The sequence below is a fragment of the Lacerta agilis genome, chromosome 9 (assembly GCF_009819535.1).
Source record: "Lacerta agilis isolate rLacAgi1 chromosome 9, rLacAgi1.pri, whole genome shotgun sequence".
NCBI classification, from domain to species: domain Eukaryota; kingdom Metazoa; phylum Chordata; class Lepidosauria; order Squamata; family Lacertidae; genus Lacerta; species Lacerta agilis.
This window is the reverse complement of record NC_046320.1, coordinates 24,957,546-24,978,456: the sequence shown is the minus strand read 5'-3', so window position 1 is coordinate 24,978,456 and position 20,911 is coordinate 24,957,546. Positions and strand designations below refer to the sequence as shown.

General features: G+C 42.0%; 1 protein-coding gene across 1 annotated transcript in view; it reads right to left on the bottom strand.

Annotated features, from left to right (window-relative positions):
- The window catches only part of ENPP6 (ectonucleotide pyrophosphatase/phosphodiesterase 6), a 34,960-nt gene extending 17,640 nt beyond the window's left edge, over window positions 1-17,320 (bottom strand). The window contains exons 1-4 of the mRNA XM_033160475.1: window positions 16,936-17,320; window positions 10,350-10,529; window positions 3,956-4,067; window positions 3,054-3,195 (exon numbers count right to left, since the gene is read on the bottom strand). Of these exons, the coding sequence (XP_033016366.1) occupies window positions 3,054-3,195; window positions 3,956-4,067; window positions 10,350-10,529; window positions 16,936-17,176 (675 nt within the window). The 5' untranslated portion in view covers window positions 17,177-17,320. The remainder of the gene's footprint in view (window positions 1-3,053; window positions 3,196-3,955; window positions 4,068-10,349; window positions 10,530-16,935) is intronic.
- Between the last annotated feature and the right edge of the window lie 3,591 nt (window positions 17,321-20,911).

Sequence of the window (20,911 nt, the reverse complement as noted above, 5' to 3'; positions counted from 1 at the left end):
TCTTTGGGGGATAAGGAAAGTGATGGAGAAATGGACTGAATTGTTTGATGCAGCATCATACAGCCTCCCTGCAAACAATTCAGAATTCAATAAATAGCCAACGTTGTTTAGCCTCCCTGCAAACTTTCCACAAACAAATCAAGGTGCAAGTACAGTAAACAGGTAATGTGGAAATGACCTAAGTCTCTGGGTGCCCGGCCCTCATTCTCAGTGCCAATGGCCGGAAGCAGTAGAGATTTACAGTTTGATGTTCCAAACCATAATCATCACATCATCATCATCATCATCATCATCATTAATTCAATTTATATACTGCCCTTTATCAAAAGATCCCAGGGTAGTGTACATCATTAAGAACAAATTTTACAGAGCATCAATAATAAAAACAATAAAAAGCATAACAGGCAGCATAATAATAAAATGATCATAATAACAGTCACCCCCCCCCCCCAGCTTTAACAGGCCATAGATTATTTAATGGCTAAAGGCCTGGGTAAAGAGGAATGTTTTTGTCTGGTGCCTAAAGACATGAAATGATGGTGCCAGGCAAGCCTCTCTGAGTGAATACTTCTGCGACTAGCTACACATTCCTACCAGAGCAGGGGTCATTTGCCAGAGGGAGGCTTGTTTAGGTGGCTTCCCCATGGCTGCACAATAAATATTCCCTCAGAAGTAGCACAATGAGAGATTAACATCTGCTTCTGCTGTTAGTCACAACTAAGTTACTACCCTCTTGGTTTTCAGACTAACTTTCTCTGATTCTTTATAGTTTCTTTAAAATACAGCCATGTCTTGCCAAGCTAAATCGAGTATTCTATGGAGTAGCATAAAATGAGTAGCAGGAACAACACCGTAAAACCCTTTTGCTACTTGCACTCATTCTAACCTCTTGAGCAGTATTTTATATGTGTAGGTCTTGAAATATTGGAAGGCTGGTGGATTTTATGTTCAGATGCATACTCTATGTGTAGGTTGCAGTGGCGGGGGGAAACCTCCGTGCTGCCTGGGGCAACACGCGGAGGCACCCCCCTGGGGGCAGGGTGTCGTGACAGGCTGCACATGTGCAGAAATGCCACACATGCGCAGTCCATGATGACCGGGGGAGCCGCCAGGCAAGCGGCAGCTCGTAGGGCTGTCCCAGCTGGCCATGGAGCAGCATGGATGGGGTCCTGGGTGGCGGGGAGTGGTGGGAGGGGCCGCCAAGTGTCACCCCCCTCCCCTGGAACTTGGGGCGGAGCGCCCCCTACGCCCCGCCCTTCCTATGCCACTGGTAGGTTGCAATCTATGAAAGGCTTTTAAAGATCACGAGAATAACCTTGCAGTTATTGCAGAATCATTTAAATCTGCTTCCACCTTCCCACACTTATGAGCAGGCAGGCTGCAGTTTTATCTTACTAGCTCATGCTTATTGTATGCTGTAATCTGGTTGATGTGAATCAATCTGTTATGCATGATAAATGAGTCTACTACATTTATTACATAGCTACAAAATGTCAGTGGATGCCAGGAAAGCGAAACAGAGCAGTCCTTGCCCACTGATTTTCTAGTTTAATATGGTAGATTTAATCATTCTTTGAGGGAACATGTGAATCTTATGTACCCAGTCACCCCAATGTTCCACATCCAAGACTTCAGACAGAGGCTTCTCCCAGCTCTGCTCAGTGCTCAAATGGCAGGGGAGTGGGCAAAGAGATTCTTCCCCCTTTTCCCCACACTGAGAGCCAGTGTGGTGTAGTGGTTAAGAGCGGTAGACTCGTAATCTTGTGAACCGGGTTCACGTCTCCGCTCCTCCACATGTAGCTGCTGGGTGACCTTGGGCTAATCACATTTCTCTGAAGTCACTCAGCCTCACTCACCTCACAGAGTGTTTGTTGTGGGGGAGGAAGGGAAAGGAGAATGTTAGCCACTTTGAGACTCCTTCGGGTAGTGATCAAGCGGGGTATCAAATCCAAACTCCTCTTCTTCCTTTTTATGATGGCTCCTTTAATGGCTAGTTGGAAAGCACAATTTGGCTTAAATGGGGTTGGTGACTAAGGAAAGGTTGGAGATGTTACAATTGAAGGTGCCTGATACTGAGCCTGGGGACTTGGGTAATTTAAGGGCCCTCAAGACAGGCACTTAGTTTTCCCTTTTAACTTGGCAGAGGTGGAGCAGAAAAACTGACAATCATCCTACTTTCTCACCAAACTTATTGGGTGCTCCATGCATACATGGACATTCTGACTTTGCGGTTGGGGTGATGGGACCTCTGCTTATCTTGGAGCTCTGACGACAGACTCACTTTCTTCACTATCCGGAGCCAGCCATTTGGGAACCATTGCAAGCACAGCATGTACTATACCCCATAGCTATTATTTCCTTATAAGCAGTAGCAGTGTTTATGCATTTTTTGACATCATATCCAGCAATGGCCACTTCACGTGCTAAGAGCACAGCAAGTGTATGTACATGTACCCTGTTGCATTTGAAGCAGTTACGTGCATTGATTTGATCACAAGTACTTATGATCAAATTATGATGCGGGTGGCGCTGTGGTTTAAACCACAGAGCCTAGGGCTTGCTGATCAGAAGGTCGGTGGTTCAAATCCCCGGGATGGGTCCCAGGGGGGTCCCAGCTCGGTCCCAGCTCCTGCCAACCTAGCAGTTCGAAAGCACGTCAAAGTGCAGGTAGATAAATAGGTACTGCTCCGGCAGGAAGGTAAACGGTGTTTCCGTGCACTGCTCTGGTTCGACAGAAGCTGCTTTGTCATGCTGGCCACATGACCCGGAAGCTGTACAACGGCTCCCTCGGCCAGTAACGCGAGATGAGCGCCGCAACCCCAGAGTCGGACACGACTGGACCGAATGGTCTGGGGTCCCTTTACCTTTACCTTTTTACTTATGACTCACATCTGGAACATGTACAATGTGTGTTGCCATTTCAAACGATGTGTAGATGTATATATAAGGTGTGATGAAACCCTTTGGTGAATAGTTACAAAGAATGTTTAACAAGGATAAGGAAAGGACTATGGGGGAATTAACAGACCCTGTAGCTTCTAAGTAACACTAACCTTGATAAGCTTTGTCATATTGTGCAATACGTTATCCACTGCTTTTAAGGCATTCTTCCTCTGAATAGACGAGGGACCGTAGTGATGACCTTCTACATCAATCCGTTCATAATACACTGCTGCCATATCCGCTCTGCCCTTTCTAGAGTGGCAACACCACAAAAGAGTTAGGTGTAAAACAAGTGTAGTATGCTACTATTTTGAAGCATCTTTCAGCTTCAACACTAAGACTTGGATTTTTTTCCATGTTATGTGCAGCTAAGTGTTGCAGAAAGAGGAGGCGCAGGCCATGCTTTTTAATTCCTCTACATTCCTGAATTTGCTAATTTGCCTCTTCCTCCCCCCCCCATTGCACCGTTGTTTCTTATATCGTAAGCCTTTTTTTTACACCCTAAATGTTTTGTCCAAAATACAGTTTGAACATATAGTTAACAAGTAAATAGGCTGCTCCCAAGTGGAGCAGCTTCAGAACTAATGGTAAAGTTCACACAACCAGTTGTTAATGGTGTAATGCCAGTTTGTGTTGATGCTTTCAGTGGCTTTTAGCATGCCAAACTAATCTTCAGAATACTGTACATTGGGAAGACAGTTGTATAAATAGGTACAAATCTTCATCTGGAAAGTGCTACATTCATAACCATTATTGACTTCTTCCTCTTTCCCCATCTGTGTGTGTCTGTGTGGCAAATTTAACTAGAGATGAAAAGAAAGAGGGAGCTGAGGAAAATGTTCTTGGTCTTTGCCATATCCCCCCCCCTTATCTCAATTAAGGGTCCTTTCTCTCATCTCCCATAATGCAGAAAACCAAAATGAATTACCTTCATATCATTCTGCTACTCTTATGGGGAGGAAGGTTTTGCTCCTCAGATCAGAGAAATAAATAAAACATTTGATTACTTTACCTCAGAAACTCAATAGCACTATCTACAGCATTGGAGAAATTGCCATCTGTTGGAACACTATAATATGGTAGACAGTAGGTAGGTCGAGTTCCAAGGATTTCAACTTCACACCCTAAAGCAAAGTGTTTAATTAGTTTAATTCGGCTTACGAATTTTGAACTATGAATTTAAATAATGTCATCAATATTTAGATAGGGATGGATATATTGAAAGGGACTCTTAACTCTTAGATTGAGATATACAAGCCTGCACCAGTGAAGTTCTGCTTTTGCAATGGGACTTCCTCTTTCTCTCCTCCCCCTGCATTCCCCTAAAATATCCAGGGGACCCCGTAAACATCCATCTTGAAACCCAAAATCTGAAAATAAAAAATGTTGACCTTAGACATGAATTCTGTGTATCCCTGGTATGTTCCCAAAAGAGAAGGGCTAATTTTGTACATTCAGAACTGGAATCTGAAGGATTTGCAGCCATTTTGGTTAGCTGCTTGTTAGAATTAAACTATTTTAAAATTCAACCAATTTTTTTTCAAATAAAAACTCTAATTTTATTCAAAAATCAGTTCTGTTTGTATAGGACTGATCAGTATAGTTCTGTTTGTATAGGACTCCATATTACAATATAACTAAGAACAGCAATAGTCTAGATTTCAAGAATACTTTTACCAAATATTTTGTATTTAGATGTGCAAAACATCTTTCTGGAACTGAAATGTTGAATCTCTTTCCCCACAGGATCTTATTAAAGCATTTTACACCAATTAACTTTCTGTCACCTCAAACCTTTCCCAGAAAAAAATGCACTGTTTTGAGTCCTAGAAGCTTGTGGCAATTCTTAAAGGGGGGAACATGAGCTCTGAACACAGGAGAACCGTGTTTTAGTATTAATATTTATAGCTGCTCTGCTTAGCAACAAAAACACAAGCAGTTTAGTTTTTCATAACCCAGGCACCCCGAAATCATAGTTCTGTAATATGTATTTCTTGAATAGTCCCAGGAGAGTCAAACAAAAGGAGGAATGAGGGGAAATGGTGGTGGCATTGGAGAAAACAAGTAACGTGGGAAGTCTTACACTGAGAAATGTCAGATACTCTCTATATAAGTAATGAATTGCATGCTTTCAAATTTTATGTATTATCTAGTGACTATTACTTCTCAGCAGCTGCCTTAAGAGGCCAGGTGTTAATGGTCCTCATAGCATTTTCTGCTGCCTTAAGTAATTGTGCTCTTTAGTTTCTATTATTGTTCTTTTTCCACTTTCAGGTCCTATTTTATTTTTTTGCTGCATTTTACTATGTCCATCTGACCTATAGAGAGCTTCATAAAGCACATTTTCCTAAACCTTAAAACCCGCCTGAACATGGGCCTTATTCAGGGCCGTCTCGTCCATAGGGGCTGGTGGCGCGCCGTGCCAGGGCGCCAGGCCCCTCAGGGGCGCCCCCGCTAGCATGCCGGAATACCGGGCGCCCCTTCCCCAACCCGCACCCGCCCCCACAGGCGGGTGGACGGGCTGAAAGCCAGCCGCCCTCGCCTCCCGGAGCCCCAGCTGGAGCGCTGGAAGGGCGCACAAAGCCCCGCGCCGCTCCAGCGCCACGCACCTCATCCCCTGCTCGCCCACCCCACTCCCGAGGGGCGGCCAGTGCGGGAGGGAGGCGGGCGGAGAGGCGGCACGCCGGGGGCACCGAGGGATCGCCGCGCCATGGCGGCCGATCCCTCTAAGACAGCCTTGGCCTTATTTCTATGGCATTGTGCATTTCCTCTTTGCCAGCAGGTAGAAACGGTGAGCAAAAGCATGATTTTGTAAAGCATAACTTGGTGGGCTCTAAGGCTGAAGACCAGTTTTTCAAAATCATAGGACAGGTACACAGTCATTATTCTCCATTGAGCGTGCACACATTTTTGTCCCACCACCATCATCTCCAATCAGGCAGGTTCTGCAGCTTCTGAAACTGTCCAAAATTCTCCAAAACCAGTCAACAGAGGGGATGAGAGCCTACACAAAGAGCTATTCCCTTTGCTTAGAGTGGTACAACTAACTGCAAAGGCTTTTGTCCATCTGCAGCTTGTCTGATTGCTCTGCCTGTATCTCTTTTGGTATTTAGACCATTTAACTACCTCATTTGCACTATTTTGTATTATAGTATTATAGTATTATATTAGTAGGGACACGGGTGGCGCTGTGGGTTAAACCACAGAGCCTAGGGCCGATCAGGTGGTCAGCGGTTCGAATCCCCGCAACGGGATGAGCTCCCATTACTCAGTCCCTGCTCCTGCCAACCTAGCAGTTCAAAAGCACACCAGTGCAAGTAGATAAATAGGTACCACTCTGGTAGGAAGGTAAGCGGTGTTTTGTTTCACTTCTCTGGTTCGCCAGAAGCGGCTTAGTCATGCTGGCCATGTGACCCGGAAGCTGTACGCCGGCTCCCTTGGCCAGTAAAGCGAGATGAGCACCGCAACCCCAGAGTCGTCTGCGACTGGACCTAACGGTCAGGGGTCCCTTTACCTATTATATTAGTAGTAGTAGTAGTAGTAGTAGTCATATTATAGTAAGGTACTGTTTGAGCCTTTAAAAACTGATATTTCATTTCACTTTATTATGTATGGTATTCTGCATTTTATATGTTTGACACAGAGACTTGAACCTCTATCGTTTTCCAATTGTATATCTAAACATTGGTTTAGCAGTTGTATGCTGAATGTCATAACACAACTCTTTTAAAGTTTTCCAGATTGCTGCAAATGGTCTGGGAAATGTCTTGAGCAGAAGGAGAGGGGTAAAAGGAATGGAACTTGTGGTTTTGTACTTTAGATTTTTAAAATTCACTAGTGACATGGTCATTCAACTTTAGTTGAAGTAAACACGTCCATATTCTTATAAACAAAGTGAGCAGCTGCATAGTCCCTTCAAAATGTTATTTGACATGACCTTAAATCAAGTTTTGAAAAAGATGAGAGGATTGTAACATTTTATCAGTAATAATCAGGAGCTCAAAAGCAGTCAATTTATTTGCATGGTTCTTTGACAACAGTATCAGTGATCCACAAAAGTGTTGATGCACAGATGTTAGTTATGTCATGTATTCTGAGATACCGTGTGCTCCGAGGCATATAGTTCTTCAAGTTTAACAAATATTCTGACTAGACTGTATGACTTTAGACTGTAGGTGAGGGGTTCCAATGGTTCAGAACAATGATGTACACCTGGCACAATACAGTCTTCTTCCCAACTCCTGCTGTGCTCACCCACGGTCCATTCTGGGCCAAGCACGGGAAAGGAAGTGTTCCCAGGTTGTAGCATTGGTACCATGGAACCGTCATCTTTAAGAGCAAACCATAGTATTTTCTTGTGTACATTGCAAAGTCATGTACAGAGGTGTTCTGAGTGGCTGCACTGTAACAGTGGAATTTCCTTCCTCTTGGGACTCAACAATTTTTGAGCTTTTAGCATTTTTAGATGGATTTTTATGCCTTGTTTTGGGTGGCTTTCAAATACAGGAAATTTTAATTAAGCATTCTGTAGTATTTGAAATGTTAATGCTTCTTTTGTCCTAATCAGGGAATAATTTTAAATGTTGCTGCCTAACTTGGGGGTGTCTAACCATTGAAATAGACACATTAATTGAGTGCAATTTAACTTTTGAAGATGAAATCCTCCAGTAATTAATAGTTTCTACAGTTTTAAAACTTAGTTCAGAATCTGTTTTCTGATTATGAAATGATCCATGTTTTAAAATTTATCGAACGACTTTAATTCTTTATTATGCTGTACAAGTATTTATAAAAACTGTACAGGCTGACATTGTCAAACAATCATTTGGGAATTATCATAAGATGAGATTCCATTTGGATTGATTTGAAGAACATCTGACAGCAATAGCAATTTGTGTGCAAGGCTTAAGGGGCTGTGATGGTTTAGCTGTTCATCAGGTTTCCTATTTAAGAAAGGAAGAATGGCTTGGCTTGTTTCTCTGCCCGTCAGAATTGAGCAAATGCCAACTTGTATTGTCATTGTTATTATTATTATTGTATCTGTCTGTTGCTGAGACACTGCCCTTTCTGTTGAATGGTCTTATGCAGTATTGTATGAGAGGAGACGTGACTAAGTGCATACGTGGTAAGATGAGATGAATTAGCATAGAACATGAATGAGTAGGTCAGCTGCCTCATTGGCATTCTCTGTGCACATATATCAAAGTGTGCACACACATAAGAAGCAACAGTAAACTATTGCCATTACAAAAGCAATATTAATGTGGGACTCCATTTGTAGAAATAAAGCATAATATCCAGTGACTATATCTCAAGAGTTTTGTCAGTAGTTCCATATTCAGTGTTACCATCCTCCAAATCAAAAGTGGTTTGTGGGTTCAGCAAAACCAGTGACTGACTAGGAAAAACACCAGTATGCCCATGAACCTCTGAGTTATGGATGCCATTCTTTAATGGAAAGGGGGAATTGTTGAACTTTGCATATATTTGCATATTGGCATTCCATATGCATAAGAGGCATGGCTTGATACATTGATAATGTTGATCAACATACTGCTCTTATTGGAAAACGTATTAGAAAATATTCATTGAAATAAATATGTTTTTAACCTAATGAACAGAATTAACTGAATACTATTTTGGTGAGATTAATATCAAAAGTTTGCAGCTCAAATGTTAGGATCCATTTATATGTGATAGATAGAACATCTGCTGGTGACTGTAGACAAGTGCTAACATGCTTCTCAATGCAACTACACTAAGCAGCTTCTCATATGACATCAAATACCCCACAATATTGTTGCCCTGGTTGTCATAGCACCACTCCAATCCCTGCCCAGTTGTGCACGGGTTTCCAGGTGTCTTGGTCCTCAACCAGGGTCTGTGCTCCTTTGGGGAATTGAAGACGTGGCAGAGGCTGTCGTAACTTTAAAAAATACTATTTATTCATATATTTACACCTGAATTTAGATGGTGGGAGTCCAGATATTGCAGCATAGTTGTCTCAAGAGGGGCTCGTTCCCCATAGCAGTGCAGCACTGAAGTCTAATGCATATCTTCCAGTTACAGGTGGGTAGTTGTGTTGGTCTGCCATAGTCGAAACAAAACATATATTTTCCCCTTCCAGTAGCACCTTAGAGACCAACTAAGTTTGTTACTGGTATGAGCTTTCGTGTGCATGCACACAAAAGCTCATACCAATAACAAACTTAGTTGGTCTCTAAGGTGGTATTGGAAGGATTTTTTTTTTGCATATCTTCCAGCTTGCCTTCAGCCAGCCAGCCAGGATCATTCTGCTTTTTCTCAGCTATCCCAAGCCTTGAGCCAAAGACCCAAAATATTCCTGTACCATCATACCCAGTTACCCTGGTAGCCTCAGGGCAGGTGGGAAGGGCAATTCCCTTGCATTGCCAATGGCCCTCAGTGGCCCTGTATTGTTTCTTAATGACCCTAGCTAGGCCAGATTGTTTTCTGCATAGGCTAGCCCAGGAATTCATCCACAGCTGGTGTTTTCCCTTCATATCCCAAATAATCAAAATCCTACCTTATTAGTTTCTAGCTCCCCACCACCACCAGCAGCCTATAACAATATATAGATAGCTAAGAATAGGTGTTGCCATCCACTTAAAGGCTTCCTCGTGTGCAGTAGTGTGTACCCAAAAAGGTGCTGTTAGCGTGTCCCTATCCCTAACCCACTTACTCCAGCTCTGTGAACTGAGCACTTTCTAAAAGGCTAAAATCCCCTGCTATCATCTGTGGGGGTTGACCACTGATTTTGATGTCCTTAAAGGGGGGATTAGACAAATTCAAGGCTATCAATGGCTATTAGTCTTTATGGCATGCAGTATACTATCTCCAGAATTGGAGGCACTTTGCCTCTGAGTACTGGTTACTGTGAAACAACAGTGAGAGATGGCTGTGGGCCTTTTGTCCTGCTTGCGTGCCCCCCATAGATACACAGGTTCCCTTAGGCTGACACTGTACGAAAGCTAGATAGATAGATAGTTCTTTATTTCGGCTATGAACCCACAGAAATAGAAATAGCACATAACAACCTTAAAACATACAAATGTGGATACACATTTCTGGTACATAGACTGTACGAAATAGGATACTGGTTTAGATGGGGTTTTAGATTAATTCAAAAGGGTTCTTATTCCATTCTTAGTCTTACTATCATAGAAGAGAAAGCAATAAGTGGGCCAGTTTCAGTTCCCATCTGCTTGACTTTCCTTGCTGGTTGATGGTATTTAAGCTTTTTAAACAGAGTCTTCTGTTTGCTGTGCATTGGGTCAGAGCCAAAGCGATCAATCTTAAGGTTGCATTTGTAGCGGTTTAAAAAGTAGGACATGTACCGGTAATGTTAGTCAGCAATTTTAAGAAGTACGGAATTCGGCAACACTCACCAGGCCAATAGTACATGAAGACTTTCCTCTTTGCTTTCATCATAGTGACCCACAAGGGCTCTGATCCATTCCACCAAAGAGGCAGCAGGCTCTCTTGATTCACGCCGATATCAAAAGACATATTTGTACTTGCATCCCACATGTAGTTCCCAGTCATTTGATGGACATCGCAGTGGCGACCTAGAAGGTGAGAGGATTGCTTTATATCCTCACTTCTCAATTATGTTTAGCAGTCATAACATCCTCATACCCATTTCAAGGCCCTGTGGAAGTAGAATAAAGTCTCACTTCTCTCTCTTAGACTTAGAGGGCATGAGATAAAGAATTACTCCAGCTCAAATCTTGCAAATAAGTACCGGTAATGAATGTAAGGATGCAGTTTTGAAGAAAAGTATATATTATTGTGCACCCTCAGAAGTGCTGCAGAACTCATGCTTCCTCTCTAGTATGGATGAATGAAATTACTGGTAAAACGCCGTCAAGTTCTATTGTCATAAACCACCTAGATTGGCATTTGATATAATGCAAAATAGGGAGAGAAAAGTTGAAGTTGTATTGACTTGGTATGAAGAAGAAGATTCAAAGAGAAATTTAATGAGTTCTTCGCTTGCAGATTGTGGGGCAGATGTACATGTCAATGTGCTCAAACGGAATGAGCTGTCAGTCTTGCCCCTCCACTAATGATGAAGATGGGCTGCCCACCTTCAACTGTTTTTATTTTAAGGGTCACCTATGCAAGTTCCATGTTCCCTACTGCTCCTTCTTGCTCAAAGGAAACATTATAAGAATAATGGCAAACTGATTCAAGGAGTGTGTGTGTGACATGCAGATTAATAATAATAATAATAATAATAATAATAATAATAATAATAATTGCACTGAACCCTATTTAGAAAAAGTAAATTGGGTTGAAAACCAATGCCAATGCTTTTCTTCCCATGTATGAGCAATCCTTCGACATTTAAGACCTCAGATCTCTTGGCTGCTACAGAGCACCCATGGAAATGTAAGTTATATTTAAAAATCATACCACAGAATGAAACAAGAATCCAAGCATTGAAATGTAAATATAAAACCCAATTATTATTTGGGCAGGAGGAGTGGTAGCAGGCATCACATATTTCTCCCAAACATGATGGAACAGAACAGGAATGTTTTAAATAATTTTGTTCCATTTAACAAAGATATTACATAACTACCGGTAGATGTTCTACATCTACGTGGAGAAGTCATTACTTCATAAGCCTCACCTCTATCTCAACAAATTTCTTTAAATTGCAAAGCAGGGATGATTCATCTGCTGTGGGGCTTTACATGTGGCATAATGTTTGTTACCTGATCATTTAAGCATTTATAGGTAAGCCCTAACAGCTTTATAAATGAATACCAGCACCTTCTGCCAAGCTTGGATGCAAACTAGCAAATGCTGGAAAGGAAAGAAATAATATATGCAAGGTTGGCCCAAGACAGCTTGCTGTCTGAAGTACTGCAGATGATCAGAAACAAGTTGAGATGCACAGCGTCAAAGACTTGTCAAATAATTTTCCCACCTAAGGCAAAAAATAAAATAAAAAATCCCATAAGTGTTTCTACCTGTCCCCAGAAGTAATATAAAAAATAAATAACTATTTTCTGCTCTACAGGATATCCAAAATCAACTGCCTCACCCTTCCTAATGGTAGGGCTGAATCTGCCAGAAAGCAGTACAGTAATATCTGAACAGTTTTCAAGGCCAGTCCCATGTCACCAGATAGCGAACAAATTATCATATTTTCCCTGTCCTGTCCTCCCCCAATTTTCTTTCATAATTAAGTATTAACTGGACTCTTTTTAGGTCGTAATTCTTGAAGATTTAGGTAGGCAAAAATCACTGCACAATAAATTGCTATGCAAAACATTGTAACAGTAATAACTGACTATTCATAACCTCTCTTGCTGTATTTAACTACCCATTGTTGTGGCTCACTGTTTTTGTAGACACAGAGGGGGCATTGTAGCTGATTAAAACCAAATAATAACAATACTTGATAATTTTTCTTTTCTTTTCAGAGCATTTCACATCCCTGTCAGATGGGTTAACTATCATTATCCTTATATTAAATGTGGTACTGTATTTTATTGTAGGTGATAATAAAAAAATGTTTTAAACAAGAAAACACAGTTGGAGGGCTGAGACGATAAGAATTTCCCTAAGCCTTCCCCCAGCTCTCTATGAAAATTTTGTGTTTTCAGGAGTACTTGTTCAGTTCATGGAAGTGATCACAGAAGCTATCTGTGTGATTTGTAGCATAGTAAGTACAGTATGTTGAAATGTGTGATGTGCCCACCACTCAGTTCTGGATTAACCCTTTTTTTCTTTTACTTTTTGGCATTTGTTATCATACTTTGTTATGTTCTGTATGGGAAGAAGGCCTCAAATATGTAGGAATCAGCTTGCTGCAGTTGATCTGACTTTCTGTCATCAGTTGCCATGTCTTTCTGCAATTGAGCAAAAATTTCACAACAACTTTCTAAACCATCTGGAGGGGGGGGCGGGATCCCACTGTGGCATCCCATCACCACATTCTCTATCTAACTTCAGCACCAACAGTCTCTCCTTGCTCTTAGAAAAGTACTTTTTCACGCATCTTCCTGCTGCTGTAACCTTCCTGATTACACTTCATTGCCTCTGACAAGCTTCACATACCAGGGAGTTCCCGTCTTCTAGCATCAGTCAGCCCAGATGTAATGCAGCGTAGGTTAAGAGCTATTGACCCCCTTACAGAAAACAGGGGAAAGTACTTCCATATTACTTTCTGTATAGCGCATTGGGTCTCTGGATGCTTGCCCCCCTCAAAACTGTTCATTTGCTGCTGCCTTACTGGAGACCATAATCTTCTCTGGCAGTGCAGGTGGGGGGAGGGATTTTTAACAGCAATGGACTGTAAAGGTAGAGGGCTGGAATAAAGAATTAAGAAATGTTTCTATATTTGCAAATTATGTTTGCACACCTGTGAATATTTATGATTCAGGAAACCTGCATCCCTATTTGTTTGTTTACAGACTGCCCGATAACACAGTAGGCAACTTACTTTTTATTTGCTCTTGTTTTTTATATTGTATTACAAGTGCAAGAAAAATCCAAAAAAAACCCCACAGCAAATAGAACAAGCCTATGCTGATGTCATAACCCTTGATGACTGGGATTAATGAGAATTGTAGTCCAAAGTAGATAGAGTGCTTGAAGAAGGCTGAACTACACAATTTTAAAAACTAAACAGTAGAGGAATACAACTCCATAGCATTAAACAAATTAAAAACACATAGCAGAAGAATAAAAATGCACAGAGCTAAAGCAGAACTTAACCACCACAAAAATTAACAGGTCTGAGACAGCAAGGAGTCTTTGCCAGGCATTTACTGGAGTGTTTCACTAATGAGTACAGACTTGGGGCTATAATCACAACAAACATGTACCAGTTGTGGTTTTCCTGAAAGATCCTTCTTCGTACAGAATCCGGGTGGCTGACAATTAAGGCAAGAGTGGACCGTGTTCAGTTAAAATACATTAAAAGAATTGCCACTGTGCCAACTGAGTGTTTTCCTGCAATTGGGTGATAACCAACTTTGGAAAGCAGTGTGTCAAACTGTTTTAGACTATTATTATTTTCCAAAACTGAGCTCTGCTTTGACCTTGTGTAAGTAGAATCCAGATGGGTCCTACAACTAACTAGGAACACCAAAATTTCACCTTGGTACCCACTCCTGGTAAAAGAGAGCATTTTAGTGTTAGTTATGCCTTTATTGAGCTACGTTTCCAGACTTGCTAGGTCATTCCCCCTCACCTTTTCTACAAGCAATCCTTGTCTTCCTGTACCTAATAATTTTGGAACTTTCCTAATAATTTTGGAACTTTTTTGGAATTAACCTAAGTTTTGTTGCCTGTGTTTCCTGAATGCTGCATGGAAAAGCACATGAATCTGACCTTGGAAAAGTTTGTAAGTAAACTGTTTTTAACTTACCAAACATTTGGTCTTTTTCTGTGCTAGGGGAAGTGGGAAACTCTGGAAGAAACTTAGAGAGTGTCTTTTAAATGTTTAACAGCCTATATTTCCATGTTTTACTTTGCTGCATATTTTGTCATTTAAAAAAAAAAATCTGCTGGGGTTCTTTCACCAAAGAGTACCTGCTCCAAACCTGGATCTTAGCATCCAGGAAATTCTCTTTTTATTTTATGTACCTATTTTCCCTTGCCAACCAACAGCTATGTGGTGTGCCATCTTGCTGGAGCATTTATGGGAGCAACACCAGCACCAGTGCCCCCTTTGCAAGAATTATTTCTTGAAGAAATGCAGCCTAGGTGTGCTTATTGTGATTTTCCTGCCCAATCAAAATCCTCTAGTATGGTAAGTAGTGCACTGTGAGAATCATAGCCTTTGTTCTTCAAGTATGGCACAAGGAAGTTTACTGTATTTTTGTAGTGTGACAGTAATTACCAGTAAATAAGGAGTGTCTGTTTGTTCACTCTCATCTAGCAGCCACTCCTGTGTAGTGATGGGTTCATTCCCAGGTCCTACTTCTAGAGTAACCTGATAAACCAGATGTGACTGGGTAGAAAAGATTACCATTCCAATTGGCAATATGGAGCAAGGTGTGTAAGCAGTATGCTGATGACACTCCACTCTACTTCTCTACTCACATCTCTGAGGTGATAACAAGTCTATTTGACCAATGTCTGGAAGCTGAATCCTGGTAGGACAGAAGCCCTGTGGGCAAGTTGCTCCCAAGTTTGGGGAACTGGCGAGTTGCCTGTTCTTGATGAAGTTGCCCTCTCCCTGAAGGAGCAGGTATATAGTTTGAGAGTACTCCTAGATCTATCACTGTCTCTGGAAGAACAGGTGTCCTCAGTGGCTAAGAGTGCTTTCTTCCAGCTACCCTACCTCCCAGCACCTTCTTCTCATCATTGCATGGCAGGGGTGTTTTTCACTGGAAACTGCCTTATTCTGAGTCTGGTCCATTGGTCCACCTAGCTCTGCTTTGTCTACACTGACTGGCAGCAGCTGTCCAGGGTTTCAGCCCTATCTGGAGATGCCAGGGATTAAAAGCAGACGTTCTCCTGCTGAGCTATGGACCCTTCTCAACACACAGAGCAAGCCTATGCAGGTTTACACAGAAGTGTGTTTAAGATTACAGCCTTAGTTATCCAGGGGGTGCAGAGTGCTGTATGTATTTGGATAACACGTAAATTGTTGCAGATCCTCTCTTTAATTCAAGTGCAGTGCTTTGATCATACAAAACTTGTGTCTTACTTTTTTAATTCCAGGATCCTTGCACAGTTTTTGGACCAATTGCCCCTTGTTTATATTCTCTTTCTTTCTCACACATTCCTGCTGCGTAACCGGAATGGGAAGCAAAGTGAACTTTGGAAGCACTACAGAAGTTCCAGTCCCCAATCTTCTGATTCTGAGGGAGTCCTGTGGAAGTGAATGGGGCTCCTTCGGGGTAAGACATTTCAGTGGCTAGCCGGGTAAGTAGTTATCTGCTGATCATAGAGCTAATTGTACCACAGGAAACAATGTACCTACCACAGCACAAGCACGAAGTCACAAACCATGACATTATGCCGGTTTTACTCACAAGGGTTTTTATTATGCCAGGGTCACGTGTGTTGATGCTGGCAGAAGTGGCCAGAATGGGAAATATTAGAAGTACTCTAGGGAAGCATATAAATTGCAGTTTATCTAGGATGAAAAGAAAGGTTTATTGCAAAATATGAAAACTTGGAGAGCACCTTAGATGCTCTGCAAGTTTACATACCTGGCATTATTTACTATATAAACCTGCTGTGGACGCATCTACATTCTCAACTGTGACAAGCAACGAACAAAAAGAGAAAGAAAATAATGATGGGGACAACAACCCCGTCCTGTCCTGCCACAATATTTTCAGTTTTAGTTAGAATTGATGCAAATTTTGCTTAATGTAGTGAAACGATCCATAAAATGATTAAATGTGTTTACACACCCTCAAATAAATGAATGTCTGTTTTCAGTAACTGTTAAATTATATCTTAACCAGTTATTCAGCAATGTGGGGAAGAATACTGTATTCCAGTGATGGAAGAAGCACCAGCTGAGATTAGTATTCTGTATCCTGGAATCATTTAATTACTTTTGCTAATGCCTGATATTCCCTGAGGGGAGAAGTTAAGTGGTTTACTATAGAGTCATCACAACTATAGTTAATAGTCAAAGTTTATTTTTATTTTTATTATTTTAAAAATCTGATTGTACTGTTTGCTTTTCAGATGAGCCAACAAGGTCTAACTGTTTGACAAGATTATATTTTTTTTTGGGGGGGGGGTTCCTTGAGAATAAAGTGGAACAAAAACTTGACAAGTTTATTGTTTTTTATAGATAGTTCAGACTGACCTGCAGTCATTCCAGTCATTCCTTTTAATCTTCAGTGAGGATGAATCCTCATTTAAAAATTTAGTCCTTATCGTCCCCACAGTGTTACAGAAACTACTGACTTTGTGCAATCTGCAACAATTAAGGCTGCCTCCTGTTAAGGGGCCTGTAGTGAGAAAGTCAAAGAATGTACTCACCAGTCATCAGTGTGTAATAGTTTGGATAGGAAAGACTGGGGAAGTCTGGTGTCAGGTAGTCCACTTTCACCCCCCTCTTCACAATCTCTCTGAAGCCAGGCAAGGATTCCAGTGCTTCATCGCTGATATAATCGTGGCGAAGCCCATCAATCAAGAACAGCAGGAGCTTTTTTCGACGTGCAAGGGATGAGCTTGCCAGGGTGAGGAGAAGCAGGAGAAAGGGGGCCATGTGCTTTGCCATGATGCTGGGTGGAGAGGAGTCTTGGCAGAGCACTGTCAGCACTGCCTGTCCCTGTGCAATAACTCTCAGTGAGGCATCTGAAGCTGCTCTGAAGGGCTGGACCTCACACTGCTTGCTCTCATTTTGCTGGTTTGATTCCAGAGTTTAAAGGTACAGCAGCAGTAACTGGAATGGCCACACTTTAAAAGTTACAGGGTAACTGCTGTAACACAGTGGACTTTGCATTCTAATGTAGTGTAGCGGGATGCTGTTGGCTGCATTCTAGTACCGTGCTCTGACTATAGAAAGAAACGTTGCATTGAAGCAACAAAAAATTAGTTCTCGGTGTTAGCTCTAATGCTGCTTCCAAGACACTCAAAAGGTTAACACGGGAACAATGCAACTCCTCGGTTCCCACATGTCGTCAGACTTTTCAGGGCACTCAAAACAAACTGGATGAATCTGAGAACAAAAACATAATGAATTTTTTCAGATCTTAAATCTTTTCTTTAAAGCCAGTGAGTCGATATAATTTTAAAGTATGAGGAGTGCACTTTTTATTTCTGTTTTTGACTCCTACATTAGCTTTACCAGATTTTGGTACAGTATTGAATATTTGCAAATTTACAGAGAAATTTGACATCCAGCCTTGAAAATTTTCACATATGTTAGTGGCTTCCTATATTTATAGTCTATATATATTTATATTTATATTATAGTCTATCATGTGAGGAAAGCCGGTGCAAAATTTCTGTCATACCTATTTGCATTTTACAGTTCTCTTCCTGCTGTGCTGTCACACACATACACACCAACTATATGTTAAAAGTACCGTAAACAAAAAGGCAACTTGTGTGGAGGAATGTAGGCAACAGTTCAAGGGAGCAACAGGGCACTGATCATCTAGGATGTGACGCTTGTTTTGACCCTATGCTTTGGTTGAGTATTTACTGTAAAAGGTAAAGGGACCCCTGACCATTAGGTCCAGACATGTCCGACTGGGTCACACATTTTGGGGTGAGGACTCTTGTAATCCTTTGCTGATTGGGAATAGAGACATTTTCTATCAAGTTGTGCCACTATCATGCATGCAATCACAAGCATGCAAGCCACAGATTGTGTCCCCTGGCGAAACTCAATTTCCCCTCTGCATTATTGCTGACACAACACAGTGCATAATTGTACTAAGGACTAATGCCTGTAACATCAGTGTTGAATAACTTGTACCACTCCTCATATGACTAGCAAGCTCTGAAACTGTTCTTCGTTTTTAAAATCATGTTAAAACATAGAGCTGCGTTTGCCTGGGTTCTAATAGCTGCAAAACAGAGAGGAGTTTAGCGTGTGCATTTTTCCTTGGCACTGCAGCACGGTGATGGAAGAAGTTGTGCCTGCTCGGTTTCTGTGTAGCTATTAAAGGCATGTGATCTTTCTTTGAAAAGGAGCTGGCATCCTTATGGATGGGTTTGTGCAACTTTGTTTCTTCTACAGTAAAATGACTTTGAAAGTCACCTCTATTTGGTTTACAGTGCTAAGCTCTGTATCACTCTCTCCCATCCTGACATGTTGATAAAAAACATGTCACCTCAGAAAGCTACCCTGTTGCAGATGTTGATAATGAGGTAGACTCTAGAGATCCAGAGGGCAGCAACAAAAGAACAGGCCTTTTCTGTGGTGGCTCTCCATTTGTAAAACGCTCTCCCCAGGGAGGCTCACCTGGTTCCTTCATTACATATCTTTAGGTGCCAGGCAGAAGCATAGATCTGTAACAAGGCCTTTGGCTGATTGAACATTCTGTGGCCTTTTAAATGTGTTTGTGGTACAGGGGTTATTAGTATGCTTTGGTTCTTGTTTTATTAAGTAGTTTGTGTTCAGTTTTGTATTTTGTGTTTGTGTGAACCACCCTGTGATCTTCAGATGAAGGGTGGTATTGAAATAATAATAATAATAATAATAATAATAATAATAACAATTTATTGTGTCATGAAATAAATAATGTGTGTGAAACACTTGGAGCACTTGAGAAAAAGAGCTATATAAGTACCATGCTTCTTCTTCTTCTTCTTCTTCTTCTTCTTCTTCTTCTTCTTATTATTATTATTATTATTATTATTATTATTATTTTGTTTTGTTTCAGTCTGGCTGAGTTAAGAAATCCTCTCGGTAAAAAGTAGCTCTTTATTTCTTGAATGGTCTTTGAGCCAAGTGAAAGGCTAGAACATATTGAATGTGGTTGGAGGCTGGCCAATGCAAAGTCCCAGAATCCAGAAAAGAGACAAAACTAAGAATCTTGCAGCCAAGAAGTTAGATTTGGCAGAAATAAAGTTCAGGAATATAAAAGTGTCGAAGCCAGCACAGCAAAGAGCAGACCGGTGGGGTCAGAGCTGAAACACCATTAAAGTATGGGGTTAGGGCAACTTGTAATGAAAAACAAGAGCAAGGCCAGGTGCCAGAATGGCTGATTTCCTGGGATGCTCATGTGTTTTATTGGCAGCGTCCTGCTTTTTCAAATGCTTAAAACAGCATTCTTGGGCTGATGAAGGCAGTCCAAGCCTTCTGCAGCCGCCTGCAGTCTCCAATCACCACACAGATTCAGTGAGTGGCACCTGCAAGCTGTGCTCAGACTTTTGTTTTTGTGGAGTGATGCAAGTGATTCTCCCCATTGCAACAGCACCAATACAACCTGGATAGCTTGATAATGGTGCAAGGAGAATGGAGAAGGGGTGCGTGTCCATCACTATGTGTGACGGCGGGTAGAAGCCTGATCATACACAGTGCCCCAAATTCCAAATGGCAGCCACTCCTATGATGAAGCCCATGGAATTCAAATTGAAAATGGCGCAAGGTCTAACAATAATAAATGGCTTCCTGAGGAAATTTTTCAAGAGAGCTTTGTGTCCATTCCTTCCATTTAAAAGCAATGAGATGTGAACCCAGTGCTTTTTTCCGGGGGGTATTCTAGCACTTTTTTTTCTGGAAAAAAGCACTGTGTGAACCTTTCTGATTTTTGCCAGTCTCTGTACAATTTACACCCCTCTATGCCATATCCCATTCCCAGGTCTCAGGAGCAGCTGGATAAATGCACATGAGATGGTCTGAATTGTTTGAGCAGAAAGCTTTTCAGCTAAGTCTGGTCTCCCAAATGGAGCACCCATGGGTGCAGTGGCACCCATGAAAGCCTCCCCTGGCACTTGAGAAGTGTTCCTGTGCTCTTCCTTCTATTCTGTCCCTTTGCCTGGGGGCGGGGCATTGTGACGTTGCGTCGTGATGACACGACGCAAAGTGACAATGGAATGCACATGTGTGGAATCCGGTGCATGTGTGCTCCACCACCGGGCCGCCGCTGATGCTCCCACGCCAACCTTGTGAGCAGCGGGTGTGAGGCCGTGCTGCTTTTTGCGTGATGCAGCCCCACAAACCGCCAATCGCGCACGGCAGCCCCATAGTGGCGCTGGCGGGCAGGCCCCAGATGGGCTGCAGAGGGGGGGAAGCAGCCTCGCTCCACGGCTTGCTTGCAGGCCACCAAGCAGGTTTGTGAGCAGGGCTGCGGGGTGAGCTTGCTCGGGGCCTACTGGCGGGGCGGGCTGGCCCAAGTGTCACCCCCCTCCCCTGGAACCTGGGGCACCCCTACCGCTACGCCCCGCCCTTGCTACACCACTGCAAGTAAGAGTTTCTCTTTTCCTTAGAAATGGGAAAAGAACAATCTCAACCCAAATAGAAAATTCTTTCCAGTAGCACCTTAGAGACCAACTGAGT